Source organism: Salvia splendens, chromosome 2 (genome assembly GCF_004379255.2).
Source record: "Salvia splendens isolate huo1 chromosome 2, SspV2, whole genome shotgun sequence".
In the NCBI taxonomy this organism is placed as follows: Eukaryota; Viridiplantae; Streptophyta; class Magnoliopsida; order Lamiales; family Lamiaceae; genus Salvia; species Salvia splendens.
The window spans coordinates 35,400,087-35,415,731 of record NC_056033.1 but is presented as its reverse complement, the minus strand read 5'-3'; the positions used below and the strand labels follow the sequence as shown (position 1 = coordinate 35,415,731).

The following is a 15,645-nucleotide window of genomic DNA, read 5'->3' as shown; positions in this document are numbered from 1 at the left end:
ATAAAAAATGGCAAAAAGTGAAATGTGACAAATTTTGTAGGACAGATGAAAATGAAAAAATGTGACAAAATTTTAGGGACGGGGGGAGTACAATTTTATTTTGTGTATTGGGTGAAAAGAATAAAATAAGATAGATGGAATAAAGTAGACATAAAGAGACTTCTATTTCTACTAATGAGTCATCTTGGGTGGGACAACGAGTTATCTTCGGTATCGGAGGAAGTAGTTGACAACAGAGTTTTAATGCAAAATTAAAAATAGGATAGACATTAGAAAAAAATATATTTTTAGTGAAAAATAGAAACCGTAAGAAAAAAATATTCGAAAATAGATAGATAGTAGTACTAGTTTTGATGGGTCCAAAATGAGTAAAACAAAGACTATTTTTAATTGACAAAAGTAGTATTCAATGTTTCTGATCAGATTCACATAAAGTGTTAAGTTTGAATCAACTCAAACACACCAAGAACGATGAACTAAAACACACAAGGGTTTAACGTGGTTCGATCGTAAAGATCTACGTCCACGGACAACGGTGATGGTACTTTATTCACTTCGCACTTTCAAGATTACAAACACTCAAACTCTTTCTTTCTCTCTGTAAATCAACAAGCAAAACCACAAAGAAGCTATCGATTGTTTACAACTAAACCCGAGAGAATATGAGTGAGATCTATCTCCAATGAGTGTGTGTGTGTTGCTTATATATGAATGGCCTAACAGAGAATGAAATGGACGTTGATTCAGCTGCAACAAACTTCGAGTTGTTACTCACCAACTTTGCATCTTCAAACGGTTACTTCTGGTTGATGACGTGGACTACCGAATTTCCAACGGCTATAACCACCTTTTGAATTGCTCTTCACTTTGCATGAAAACAAGACCCTACTTCCTTCTTCATTTCTAGCTTCATCACATTCACATATTACAAATCTCCACCTTGAATGTGAAGTATAGCAACACCCCGCTGTCAATCCTTATCTTGAATCATTTCTTCACCAAATTCACCAACTCCAAACAGTACTGAAATTTGGCAGTTGGCAATGGCTTAGTAAGCATGTCAGCCGGATTGTGATCAGTGCTGATCTTTGCAATTCTGATCTCTCCCTTATCCACTTCATCCATGACAAAGTGCATTCGAACATCTATATGCTTACTCCTTTCATGAAATACTTGATGCTTTGCAAGGCACAGAGCACCACTGCTGTCACAGTTGATCTCTACCAATCTTTGCTCTATTCCAAAATCTCCAAGTATCCCTTTTAGCCATTTTGATTCCTTGACAGCTTCAGTGAGTGAAATATACTCTGCCTCTGTAGTGGATAGAGCCACAACCGATTGAAGACTAGACTTCCAAACCATCTGAAAACTGGGGTGTCAAAATCAATGGCTGAGCTTGGGCACATGTTAATCAAGACTGAGGCCGTTGAAACTGCCTCTGCCCAGAACTTTTTAGGTACACATGAGCCAAGAATCATGCGCCTGACTCTCTCTAACAGTGTCCTATTCATTCTTTCAGCCGTGCCATTTTGCTGAGGATTATTAGGCACGGTTCTATGCCTTTTGATCCCCTTTCGGGCACAATAATTCTGGAATTCATTAGATAGAAACTCTAAACCATTGTCAGTCCTTAAACATTTCAGAGGCTTTCCTTTCTCCACCTTACTTCACTACACCAATCCTTAAATTTCTGGAATGCCTGAGACTTATCCTTCAAGATATACACCCAAACTTTCCTCGAATAATCATCTATTATGGACAAGAAATATCTGCCTCCACCCTCAGAAACAATCGGTGAAGGACCCCATAAATCTGAATGTGCATAATCAAGTGTTGAAGTAGAAGTGTGAATACCTGTCTGATAAGGGAGCTTTTTGCTTTTCCCCAAGGTGCAGTTCTCACAAGTTGACAAATCCTACTTGGATCCAGACTTTATCAGATCTCTCTTGATCAACTCTTTCAATCCCTTCTCAGAAACATGCTCGAGCCTCTTATGCCATAAATCCATATCATTGCAGATTGTGGCATTTATTTGTGTTCTCACCTCGGTTTCACCAAGCAGATAGTAGAGGGTGTTGATTCTGGATGCCTCCATGAGTTTCTTGCCATCTTTCGAAACCATCATTTGCCCCCCCTTTGACATGAATACACATCCTTTGGATTCAAGAACACCAAGAGAGACAAGGTTTCTCCTAACCTCTGGTATGTACCTTACCTGAGTTAGGATGAGAGAGGAACCATCTTCATTTCTGATCTTGATGTCTCCTACTCCCTTAACTTGACATATTTGATTATTTCCAAGTAACACCGTTCCCTCACTCTTGTTCAAATTCAAGAACCAAGACTTGTGTGGACTCGTATGGAAACTACACCCGGAGTCCATAATCCATGAGTTTCCTATGTCTTGATCAATAACATTCATTATCTGAGGCATGTCCAGATCCTCAGCTATGTCAGCCTCATTTGCCCCATTTTGCTCCTCTGCAACTTTCTTTTTCCAGGAATAACAGTTCTTTTTCAAGTGCCCCGGCTTCTTGCAGTAGAAGCATTCTCTTGTTTCCCTTTTCTGAGGCTCTTTGTCCTTCTGCCACTTTGGCTTCTGATTCTTTGGCTTCTGGATTGGCTTCTTGCCTTTGAACTTGACATTTAGAGCCTCCCCTGAGCTATCAGTAGTAACTTTGCTAGTAGTTTTCTGCAATTGCTTGGCTCTCAAAACGGATTGAACTTCATCAAGAGTAATCGTTTTCTCTCGCCCATACAACATCGCATCTTTCAGGTGATCGAAAGATTTCGGCAAAGCATTAAGGAGGAGGATTGCCTTATCTTCATCACCCAAACTTACATCTATATTCTCAAGATCATCAACTGCTTTGTTGAATTCTTCCAACTGCTCCTCCATTCCTCTATCTTCATGAAAACGATAAGAATATAGCTTCTGCTTCATGAAGAGTCTGTTTGCGAGAGACTTCGTCATGTAGAGGCTCTCTAGCTTAGACCACACGTCCGCAACTGTCTTCTCTTTCGCAACTTCTCGCAGGACTTTATCTCCCAAACAAAGGACAATTGCGCTATGCGCGCGATCAAGCATATCTTGCTTCTTGATTGCAGACTTTTCATCCCCCACTGCAGTCGCATCATCCTTTGTGGTGGGGTTAAGTGCATCGGCCAAACCCTCTTGCACGAGGATCGCCTTCATCTTGATTCGCCACAGACCGAAGTCGTTGCGGCCAGTGAATTTCTCAGTTTCCATCTTCGTCGTCGCCAACATCGTCCGCTTCCCACAGACGGCGCCAGTTGTTAAGTTTGAATCAACTCAAACACACCAAGAACGATGAACTAAAACACACAAGGGTTTAACGTGGTTCGATCGTAAAGATCTACGTCCACGGACAACGGTGATGGTACTTTATTCACTTCGCACTTTCAAGATTACAAACACTCAAACTCTTTCTTTCTCTCTGTAAATCAACAAGCAAAACCACAAAGAAGCTATCGATTGTTTACAACTAAACCCGAGAGAATATGAGTGAGATCTATCTCCAATGAGTGTGTGTGTGTTGCTTATATATGAATGGCCTAACAGAGAATGAAATGGACGTTGATTCAGCTGCAACAAACTTCGAGCTGTTACTCGCCAACTTTGCATCTTCAAACGGTTACTTCCGGTTGATGACGTGGACTACCGAATTTCCAACGGCTATAACCACCTTTTGAATTGCTCTTCACTTTGCATGAAAACAAGACCCTACTTCCTTCTTCATTTCTAGCTTCATCACATTCACATATTACATAAAGTTTGTCGACAATGTTCATATTCATCATCACTTTGATACCTATCATTTCCTTTCCATCCCAAAATCAATTAAAGATGTCGAGATTATAATTTTATGTAGCCCAGCTAATCCAGAACCTTTATCACAAACGATACAAAAACTTTGAGAGAGAGAATGTGAATGAGTCATGAGAGAGAGCTTGCCAGAGAAAAAGACGGCAAAAATGAACTTCTCTTTCATTAGCTCTTGAAAAACTATGCAATGTTACAAAAGCTCATAAATAGGTTGAAGCAACATCAAAACTGGGCTGCCTCAGATCAGATTAATTAGTCACAGAATCTCACATACAAAAGACACAGCGTATATATATTTACATACAAAGAATGGCACTAACTACTACATGCTCTATTATACATTTCTGTACCTGATGGATGATTCCTTTAGAACAACTCACATACATGAGGCTGAGGCAGTGAAAACTAACCGAGCATTGAAACCTCTGCAAAAAAATAACATGAGGTCCACTTTCACACTGTGTTGTCATCCTCCACATGCTCAGACAGTTGCGAATGGTCTGTACTTTGTTCTAGTTCCAGTACAGGTTCTAAACTTTTCTCCACCACGCAACTTTGCAACTCCATCTCCTCTTCAACCATAGACATTGCATTCTTGCAAGATTTCTCATCCCGGAACGCCAGAGTCCATCTTCCATCAACCAAGGCTTTAGATTTTACCTTGCCATGGGCAGTATATGTAGCAGTATCAGTAAATGGGAACGAGGAAGGACGGATTCGAAGATGCAGCCACCTTAAATGTTTATCGTCTACTCTTGGCTGAAACAGAAAAGGGAAGCATGTGAATATGGAATCAGGCAGCTGCCATATCCTTCAAGTTCAATAATTTTGTGTTAGGTAAGAAACAGTATGTCCTTACACAAGGCACTATAAATGAATGGATAAAATACTAAGTTCATAATCTGTAATTGAAAGCACAAAAAGATACAACTGGAAAAGCTACTCAGCTTTAATACTTCAGATTCTAAGAGATCATTCACCCAAGTCTCACATGCCATTCTAAGAGATCATTTACCCAAGTCCTACATGTCTAAGGACAAAGGTCTCAGGTTCGAGTCCTCCGTGGCGCGGCCTTTAAATTAAAATTCATTTACCTATAAAAAAATGATGAGGAAAGGTTCTCTTGTCTCTCATGCAACCCTCCATTTTTACTGAACACGGTTTACTATTACAGTTTCTCAGCATGATTCATTGAAACACTAATCTTTAATCATGGGGTAAAAGATTTATTTGAGATAGCAACTAACCTTACATCCAGCCAATGGTGCCACAACTCGTACCAATCCTCGTCCAGGTTTCACTGGTAATTCCTCCGCAAGGACAAGCCAACCTGAGCTACCCATAGAGAGGGCTAGAAAGTAGAAATGGCGTTCTTTACCCCTTTCAAATGCAATTCGACAAGGAATTCCACCCGCTGAAAATAAATGGGAAACCAAGTCCATCAAAAGAAAGCAAGTGAAATCAACACCTTGATTCAACTAATTATTCACATGCATGCTCAGTCCATATATGACCTATTGACGCTTCTGGGAATGCAAAAGCAGGAACGATGATGGAAACCCACAAACAAGATGGAATGCAAATCTGATTTACCAAGATTTATTTCAGTATTTGGTTTAAGTTCTGGAAGATGTAAACCAGCAATCCTTGCTCTGGACTTCTCTGGAGTATCAACAGAACAGAATACAGGAGGTTGATCTGGCAAAACTTTACCAAGCGAGAAAATGTGGAGATGATGAAGCAGCGCAAACACCTATGGAGGTGAGAAATTTGTCAATAATATACAAGGATTGTCTACAGAAGTGCAGGTCTAGGTGCTACAGAGTACATAGTATTTGTGCATCATTCTAAGCCTACTGTTATGACTTTATCCTCATATTAATCAAAATATAATAACAGAAGGACAACCTTCACTGCTTCACACATTCTCTCTCCAGCAGCAAATGATGATTCAGATGATGCATGCTCTGTAAGACAAAGAATAACAATAATATGCATGTTTCTAAAAATGTTCATAGATCATTCATGCAGGGGGAGGAGATGGAGAGAGAGTGACCGTCGTTGGCAGATTTGAAAGGCGGCAATAGGATACACTTAGGATCTTTTCGCGGAGAAGATGCCTCAATTGCTGAACAGATCAATTGTTTACCATGAATTACTAGCCACACAACAAATCATTCTTTGTTAAATAGGAGAAAAGTGAGAAATGGCATACCTCTTTTGCACTTTCTCCACTCATCACAAATAACTCCCAATAATAAATCAGACCACGTTCCTCTAGCCTCCTCTAGAACACGAGCAGTGCAATGGTGAAACGAATCCTACAGACAGAGAACCTCTCATTATATGCTTAAGTACTTAACTATTTGCTGATGGTTTATACTCCACTTATAACCAAAGGAATACCACAAGATACTTATTAGAAGTTTACGGTTTGGTTAGTGAACTTCTCATTCAGATTTCAGCATGACCATAAGGAGGATAAACAATATCACAGTAGATGGTTATGTCAACAGAGTAACATTTTCCAGCGATCTACTCAAGAGAGTTTTCTCATTATCACTAATCAAGGCTCTGAGATAGCACTGTTTGTAAGATGTCTCAAAGGCCAAAGACAACTAAAACTTCCTCACAACTAGGCAAGCAGATATCCATTTGTAAGTAAACTTCCGTTTTCATATTTTCTTACTTACTCTGAGTAAAGTAAGATGATGGCTGTTGAACTCCGCTTTGCTGTAAGGTAACAACTGCCGCAAAAGCCAACCACCATCCCACAATGTTTCTGCAGAGATATTTGATCTGCAGAAGAGACTAACCAACGAATTGAGTACCTAAAAGAGCAATAATCCGTTAGAACTTAAAAAAAGCATTTGAACTAAAAGGGTGAAATAAACAATGACCCTTCATATAATATAACAAGACAATATTATATAATTTATTTCTTTTAATTCTTCTCTCAAAATCAGTTTGGTTCACTGTTTATCAAGCAGTACCAAGGGATCCACTTAAGTGTGTAAATTGATTCGGCCTCCTCAGAAGGATTAGACCAGGATGTAAAGGGAAATACAAGATGATTATACAAGGGAAAGTTAACTTTTCTGGCTGAGACTCAGCATACTTTGTCTGTTTGAAGCAGCAAATTTAACAAATTTACCAAATGGACTGCATATAATTTATGATTTCATTATTAGGATTATTGCCCGAATACACTACTAAAAATATACTTGCACCCACAAGATTGGATGCTACCTAGTGAGCCTTAGCACTTTATGACACTGGCATAATATATAGGCACACACAACAAATATTATTTTCTAGAATGTAAAAAGTACATACTTGAAATCTATGCACACGAGGACTCGCTCCAACCTCAGGGTGTGCACATGAAATTCCAGCATACTCCTGCTGGACGTAACAAGGTATGATAAGCTATATACTACTGACAAAATTAAGATTGAACATTATTACACTCATAGCCCTTGTTAAATTGATCCACTAGACTTCAAAAGTAACAGACAATAGCAGCCAGAGTCTGAACGTAGATTTATGACCAGATGATGGTTTCAAATGCCAAGTCATGACATGACGTTTCATAACTTGATTGTCTAGCCTGCTTTGATGCCAACAAATGATTTGTGGTACTAGAATCACATTAGAGGAGCATCACGAATGTATGAGTCTTTCCCATTTTAAGTGTTACAGGAATCTGGATACATACCACTGCTCTGACCCTTGGGGTGTCAGAACTTATCAAGCTAAAAGGCAAAGTCAAGAAAAACAAAGAAAATGTGGAAACAATGTCTAAAATAAACTGAATATAATTTTTATCAATAGGAAAACACAAGCAAGCAAAACTGCTCTGAGCGCTCTCAAGCATCAAGTAACTTAGAGAGGCAGTCGTTAAATCCAACTCCAGAGAGCTAAATACTACCTCAACATTATTCTCTCTCTTACTTTACCATTTCTCCACTTTAACTATTTATTATCATTTGACGGAGGGAGTATATCCCTTGAAAAAAGATGTTAATCTCATTTTTTCAAACATTGATGTGTCACTCAAGAAAGCGAAAAAAACAAGTTAAACAAGGAAAAGCAGACGTAAGAATTTCTATACCTTCAATTTTTGCAGATAAAGATCAAGTTCGCCACTAATGCCATCTTTGACCTTAGCTCCTTCTGATGAGAAAAGTTGCTCTTCTGCAGAATCTTCCCCAACCAAGGCTTGCTGTAGGCACACAAGAAAGAGGCATTACTGAAATGTGCAAATAATGTACATGCTGGTCCATCAGCGGCAAAAGACTGCAGCACCATGATTAACTTGAACAAAAAAAGCAGGCAGTAGCACATATTATTCATGCTACTGGCTAATATTTATGAAACTTCGCAACTAGTCAACAGAATAGAGGATAATACTTCCAACCGCATACCAGCAGTTTCTTCTTATGTTGTTTGCGTTGTGGAAGTATGCCAAGAGCATCAACCATTGACTCGTCTAGTTCTGCAAATGCATAAATTGAGTTAGTTAATTGCTAATGAGGTTTATCAGCCAATAGCAAGAGAATCTGAGCTTTAGGACCTTTCGTCTGCAACAATGTTGCTAGAACATTTAAGGAGCCTACAACTTGAACTTCATCTCCACTGACAACAAATGAAAGTAAAGTTTCCCTGTACAATTGCACAAATAAAACATATTAGAGTTTGATGCAGAAGGTACAATGTAAATCTCTTATTTCTGGCAGTAATGAAGGCTAACAATATCTCAGTAAGTTTCATTGAATAAACCGGCAATTTTCAGCAACAAATTATCACTACTTCCACCTCATTCAGCAATTATTCACCAAACAATCAGCTAGAGGAATCTCTCCAGCAAGCACAAAAACCAAATGAGTGAGCATGCCAATATTTCAAAAGCATCATGTGGCAGCAAATACAGTTAACTGGTTATCTATGGCATGCTAAGAAAATACTCTGGAAAGGAAAAGGATCTCTAAGAACTTAATCAGGCAACAGCAATTCATGTGAATTTCCTGAATCCATGTCATTGATTTGAAGTCATGAAATAGTAAAAAATACTTCGGCCCCACAAAGATTGAGACACAGGGTATCATCATTCTCTATTGCGCTATGCTACCTGATAGCTACAAGACTATTTCCAAATAATGCAATAATGACAGAAGGCATACATTAGCGTCATGTTCAATGTGCCACATAGGTTCCTATCCCAGTGATAATATAACATTAAACTCAACTACAGACTGACAGGAGATCACCAATCTATATAAAAAATAATATTTTCAATGAAAGAGCTGCTCAGCAATCAAATGCAAGAATGCCTTGAGAAAAAAATAACTAATAAATAAACGAAGCTATATGTGAGAAAAAAGGATTAAATACCTCGGAGCGAATCTCATACTGCTATAGTTATGATTGAAGGCACTGTGAGGTGTATGATTTTCGGTATCAGATTGAGAATTTTGACTGCTTGCGTCATTATTTTGGCTTTGTACATTTGAAGAAGCATGGCTCGGCAGATTACCGTTGAGCTTAGCCTCCGAACTCTCAGGAAAGATATCTGGATAACATAGAAGAGCAGCAGCAACAATATTTGCCAGATCTTTGATTTTTACTATGCGCAGAATGCAACAAAGTAAATATAAAGAAGTGACAGCCCAAAGACTTGATTCCTGAATGTATACGACTAAGATAGTCACAAAAATATTTATATATACCCATAAAACCAGCAACCAACCAAATATAAAGAGCTCATAACAATTCCCAGATGCGTAGAAAATTAAAACACACACATAAATTAGGGAAAATGAAGAGGGTGGTGAGTGTGTACTTTGACTGCTTCAGTCCTACTAAAGGATGGGAGGATCAACGGAAATATCAGAATCCTCAGAACTTTGTTCATTATCAACCTCCCAACATCAGGGATTCCAGCAGAAACAACATCACTAAAATAATAGAGATTGTCTTCAATCTCGTCAACAGCAGAAAGAATGGAAGACGAAAGTTCTGCACTTCGGCTCCTATTCAAGAAACAATTATTCATGTGAGCAACAACATAAAAAATCATAGGGAAATATGACATTCCGCATCTTACTTTTTAGCATTTGAAACAATCGAGTTCAAATGGATACACCGATCTCGAAAAAATTCAATCAAGTTCACAAAATAATCTGAATGTGGAGCCCTGGATACGAATATATTTACAGTGTCATCTCCAACTGCAAACCAGTCCAAGCTTATTGTTTAATACATTGGGTCATTATGAGTTAAACCATATTGGTTATGAAACCATAGTCAAACTAAGAAAAACTCACCGTGATAAACGTTCAAGGTTAAAGCACGAACAGCAGTTCGGATCATACTTTCTTCATGAAATGCAAACCGTATCGCCTCAACATAAAGGGGGAAATCAACTACTTCCTCCTAAAACCAATAGGAACAAAAGGGGGAAGAACAAAGAAAATGAGATACGTGAAAGCAACATGGAGTATATTTTTTCCATTCAATCTTTGTTGCTCCACATTTACTAAGACAAAATTGGCAGCGGCACAGGTGTTGAAAACATAGCCATCAATGGCCTGTTTCAATTTCAGTTTTCTTTAGAAATTCTCAACTATATTCTACTCAAGAGATGCAAAACTCTTAAAGGCAATTTCGTACTAATTGTTGGTAGTGTCATGTGGATATTGTAAGATAACCCAAAACATTTCCAAAAGACAATCTCTTGTAGAATCAAGATACTCACTTTCCTTTTATTTCCGGTTCATAATATGAGAAGGCCAGGGTGACACCATAACTACTAACTATGCACACTCTGACATGCACGAAAATAGTAAGATGCGCAGTGTAGCATATCCCATTTGTACTGGTTTTAGTTGTCCTAGGCCTAGCTAATCTAATGCTACAATTGATTTGGTAGTCTACTTGAGCTTGTGGAGAAATACACCTAGCTCTAAACTTTCTTTAGACATACTTCGGCCAAGTGTTCAATTTAGAAGGTCAACTAATTAACTAAATCAATGAAGTTAGATTTATAACAGAAGATAAGCTTTTAGCACTTCTAACAATGGATTACCAGATGAACTGATCCAAAGGTACTCCCCGTAACTATTATGTATTTATGTTCAAAACTCTTCTATACAAAATAAATGGTAAAAATTGTGGATACTAGTAATAAACTTATTCTGAAAATAATAAACTAAGAATAATAGAATAAAAAAGATGATTCATAAATAAAGTTCAAAGGCCAGGTTGAAGATATGTGCATATGCACATCATTCAATCCATGCTTGTAACAAGTGACAACTGACAACAACTGAATTACAGAGAAGGTGCTAGGAAAAACAACACTGTCATTGGTATTAGTAAAAGACTCATAAACTTACACTTTCTGTCTTAACAAGGAGTGAAATTGTATCCTTGTTCAACTTCCCACTTATAGCTCTTTCTCAGTCCAGATGCAGTGGCAAAACCAAAGTCAGAAATCAAAAACATATGCCAAGTAGTCGAGAAAGAACTGCAAGAGAAAGTTACTCCCTCCGTCCATGAAAAATAGAGCACATTTGCCATGTTTGGTTGTCCACGAAAAATAGAGCACATTTAAAAAAGGAAAGTTTTCAACAACTTCTCTCTTACTTTTTTCCCTTCTCTCTTACTAATAATATGAACCCCACATTCCACTAACACTACTTCTCCCTTACTTTTTTTCCTTCTCTCTTACTTTACCAATTCCACGTTAAAACCTGTGTCATTCACAATGTGTCTTATTTTTCGTGGACGGAGGGAGTATTTTATAACACACCTTAGGAAGGATATGTAGTAAGATAACAACTCTTCATTTCTGAAGTCAAAAGGATATGCTATGAGGTAGTTAACATGTTCATTGCTAAACATATAGTCTGCACAATATGCAAAGAAAAACTTCTTAGAGAATCCATGAGCTGGACAGACATGGAAAATATGGCTGCATAAGATTCAGAAGTTACTATGCAAGCTTACATATGGAATGATCACTTTTCAGGTTCTGGATCATTATGCTCATTGTCTGCAATAGCTGGCGTGAGACAATCAGAGATTTACATATTCTTAATATGCGTACAAACTCGCCCATGACCTGCTTCTCCATGAAAACCCTAAAAGGTACCAAAGTGATAAGAATTGAATGAAAAAGAACATTGTATAAACTTTAAGAGGATATATGAGCATATCAAACACAATGGATTGAAGTCCCACTCGAAATAGGCAGCATCATGCTGGTCACCATATGTTATCAACTCCGCAATAGATCTCAAAGCCTCAATGACAAACTCCTGCCCATGTACCACATAATGATGAGGTTAAGAAACAGAATCTGGAACACCCAACAGTGAGAGCAAGACAATGACTTACTTTGTTAACCTCATTTACGACTTGAACTTTTATCAGTTGATCAACAATGAATCTGGGGAAGACAAAAAACACAAGGAAATAAAAGACGGAGATTTAGAGCCAAACATTTGTGTTGCATTCGGGATTATACACACATACAGATGGTGCCAAAGATATTATCAGACAGAACACAGAGAAATCATCTTAAGCTCATGGGGATGATGCATTCTAAGCTTGGTGGGTAAAATTATTTAATCTGATATTGCTAAACTACTTTAATTAAACATTATACTCACTTCCTTCACAGCACCAAAATGCCAATCTCAGTTATGATTCCACATCTAAAATTCCAAGCTTCCCAAGAATCAGAACGTGAGAACACCGTAAAGGGGTCCAGCCATTGAGTAAATCCCACATTCTTAATGAAATTTAAGTATATAACCCAGTGTTCCATAATTCTTCAGATCTTTCTAAGATAAATCAAAGAAGTACAATTTCCTAAAGCCCATTTCATCTATTCTTATTCCTTGAAAAGATAAGCTATAACCTATGCCTTAATGCATAAAAAACAGTTAAGTAAACCCAAACAAAAAGACCCTCAATAAGAAACTAAGAAAAAAGATTAACATTTCTTGAACGCGTCAATCTACAGAATTGCCAGAATATATGAGTCACTATGCATTAGGATTGCACAAAATGTCTAGTACGTGCCAAAAAGGCAGTAAATGTAAGCATTCATGGTACACTAGTTGCAATGACTACACCCTTTTCTTGGAGAATATAAATGGGATTTGCACACTCAAAGAACAAATTCAAACCACATATCCATTCCTTCTTATGAAGGAAGACGCTTAAGTTGTTTTGACAGATCTCAATAGAGTTTTTTTTACAAAGACATCAATTCCCTCAACCTATTGGATAGAGGAGAAGCATCTGACCATTTCATTGTCAGATCTCAATATAGTTTGGTCCCTAAAAGGTGTCACTTTCGGGAAAAAATTTAATTTCTTGCTCAGTCTAAGGCTCTATTCACTTGGGCAATAGAAGCATAAATTTTTACTCCATAAGATATCATCCATTCAACAAAAGGTATGGTATGGCTCTAAGCTAATTCCGATCCGAAGAAAGAGAAATCACAAGTAAACCAGAAATCGTACACGAAAAGTAGCATAAAAATATGCAGCTTGTATAGAAGTACCTGAGTTCATCTAACGACAGTCTATCCCTGGATCGCCAAAAGGAAAACCACATCCTTTAAAGAGGTAGCGATCACCGATTACTTCAGTGCGGCATCAAAAATCATCCTCAGAATCCGAATAATTCTGTAACCTCGGACAAAATGGCAATGGGAAGCAATTAGAGGAGAAGGCTGTCGAGAAAGGGGGGTTAGGGTTTGCGATTGCTTCGACCGGAAATTAAGAAGCGCCAAGAAGCAATGAATCAAATGAAATCAAATAGTAAAAGAATATCCAGAAAGGCGATGGTAGAATTAATTAATTGAGAGATGGTGTGGGGTTGGGAGATCATCATCGGGGTTGGGTTAATGGGTCGGATACTATGTGCTTGCGCCGACATGTCATATGTCATTTTTAATTGGATTTTCTCCAATTATTTTCTTAAATGATAATTTATCAAATAAGTACTCCATACTAAATTATAAGGCCATCCACAACGCTGTTCCTATACCGTTCCTTAAACCACTATTTGAGGGCCCCACTGTACTTATTTACTTCATTCCTTAACTAAGGAACGGAACCTGCAATCCTCCGTTTCTTATCCGTTCCTTAACCGTTCCTTAAATTACTATTCATTCAATTTCATTTTTTATTTTTATTTCCAACCCAATTCAATTTAAATAAACATACTTTAATAAAAAACAAACACACTTTATTAAAAAACACACAACATTAAAAAAAATTAAAACTTAAACTTAAAAAAAATAAAAAAAAAACACACAATTCAAATCCTAAAAAAATAAAAAACACAAAATAAACATGGAAAAATAAAAAAACTACTCCGCCGGCGAATCATCCTCCGGAGGCGGTCAAGGTTTAGGGGGAGTCGGAAGGCCAAGTTGTGCTGCCATAGCAACAATTCCGTTCCACCAGGCCGTGAATTGGGCATACGAGAAGCGGGAAGGGTCCGCCATTGTGGCGGTTATGTACGCCACCATAAGTGTGTCCGAGCCTCCCCGCGAGCCCGATCCCGAGACCGACTGGCTTGATTCGCCTCGGCCCTTCCTCGCTCTAGCCGCCTTCGTCCCTTGCGGCCGACGGCTCCCACGGCTGGATCCCCCGTATTCGCCGGGCGTTGGATCCCAGTACCCCCAAACACCTGCGGTTCACCCTCGCTGGCCTCACCGGTGTCACCAGACGAGTAGTTGCCGGTCGCCGTGTGCTTCGTGCGCTTTGAGGTTGAGCCCGAGCTCGAGCGGACACCGCCGGCCCACCTTTCCTCGTCCTTGACGAGCTGCCAAATATCAACATATTTGAGCTGTAGACCGGTGTCCTGGTAGAAGACGCACAAAGCCGCCCTCAGAATGTCGGCGCCCGAAGCTCCGCTTTGGTAGTTCGCCTCTTCGGCCGAGTAGATGCCGCAAAATTTTTTGACCTGTACGTCGACTCGGCCAAAGTGAGCACGGAGCATTGTATATTTACGCTTTCGGGCCCCTTTCGGCTTAGTCTGGTGGTAGACATCGCGGACCTTTTCCCAGAAGCACTTGGCGGCTAGTTGATTCCCGACGATGGGATCGTACGAGACGGTGAGCCAGGCGGTGTACACCGCCTTTGTTTCTTCGTTGTTGTACGGATGCCGGCCCAGATCCTCCGGTTCCTTCTCCTCCGCCTCCTCGGCCTCCTCCCTGGGTGGGTTCAACGGGGATATTCTCCCGAATCTGGGACAAACTCTGAGAAAGCCGCGAGCCGGGTGGTCGAGCGTAGGCATCCACATCGAAAGTGGGTGGTTGGTACCCACCCGGCGTCGCCGACCCCTGGGTGCCCGGCGTCGACGACCCGGAACCACCAAGTGTGTTGTACATGGTCTGCCAATCGCCGAACGCGTTGAGATCCCACTCACCGGAGCCGCCACCGCCGTAGTTGCCGTCGCCGGACATTTTGTGTAGAGATTGAATATGAAAATTGGAGAGGAAATGATGTTGGTTGTGTGTGAAATGAGAATGAAGTAGGAGTATTTATAGAATAAGAAAATAAAAATAAAAATAAAAAAAATAAAAAAAGTTAAAAAAACGGTAATATTACCGTTATATAAAAAAAAATTAAAAAATTAATTTTTTTTAAAAAATAATTATTGCGTCAGCAGGTGACGTGTCCCACTCGCGGGCCGGCGAGTGGGACTCACGCACGCCGCGGGGAGCGCCACGTCGCCGAAGCGCGTTGCGGCACAGACCGTGCCGCGTTTCG

General features: G+C 39.3%; 1 protein-coding gene across 4 annotated transcripts; it reads right to left on the bottom strand.

The window, feature by feature from the left end:
• Positions 1-3,986: 3,986 nt before the first annotated feature.
• On the bottom strand, positions 3,987-13,773 carry LOC121792415 (protein TRANSPARENT TESTA 9-like). 4 transcript variants are annotated; one of them, XM_042190349.1, is made up of 21 exons: positions 13,425-13,773; positions 12,248-12,299; positions 12,092-12,168; positions 11,858-11,991; positions 11,661-11,757; positions 11,245-11,302; positions 10,174-10,282; positions 9,954-10,077; positions 9,690-9,879; positions 9,242-9,531; positions 8,424-8,512; positions 8,275-8,345; positions 7,962-8,072; positions 7,184-7,252; positions 6,541-6,678; positions 6,063-6,168; positions 5,904-5,975; positions 5,756-5,814; positions 5,441-5,600; positions 5,095-5,261; positions 3,987-4,606 (listed from the first exon to the last, which is right to left on the bottom strand). In XM_042190349.1, exons 1-21 carry the CDS (start codon positions 13,475-13,477, stop codon positions 4,301-4,303), a joined length of 2,532 nt encoding a protein of 843 aa, XP_042046283.1. In that variant the 5' UTR covers positions 13,478-13,773; the 3' UTR covers positions 3,987-4,300. The 4 variants fall into 4 exon arrangements, with proteins under 4 accessions (XP_042046283.1, XP_042046284.1, XP_042046285.1 ...); XM_042190350.1 differs by having other exon boundaries at positions 7,184-7,249; positions 13,425-13,772; XM_042190351.1 differs by lacking the exon at positions 7,184-7,252.
• Positions 13,774-15,645: the final 1,872 nt, after the last annotated feature.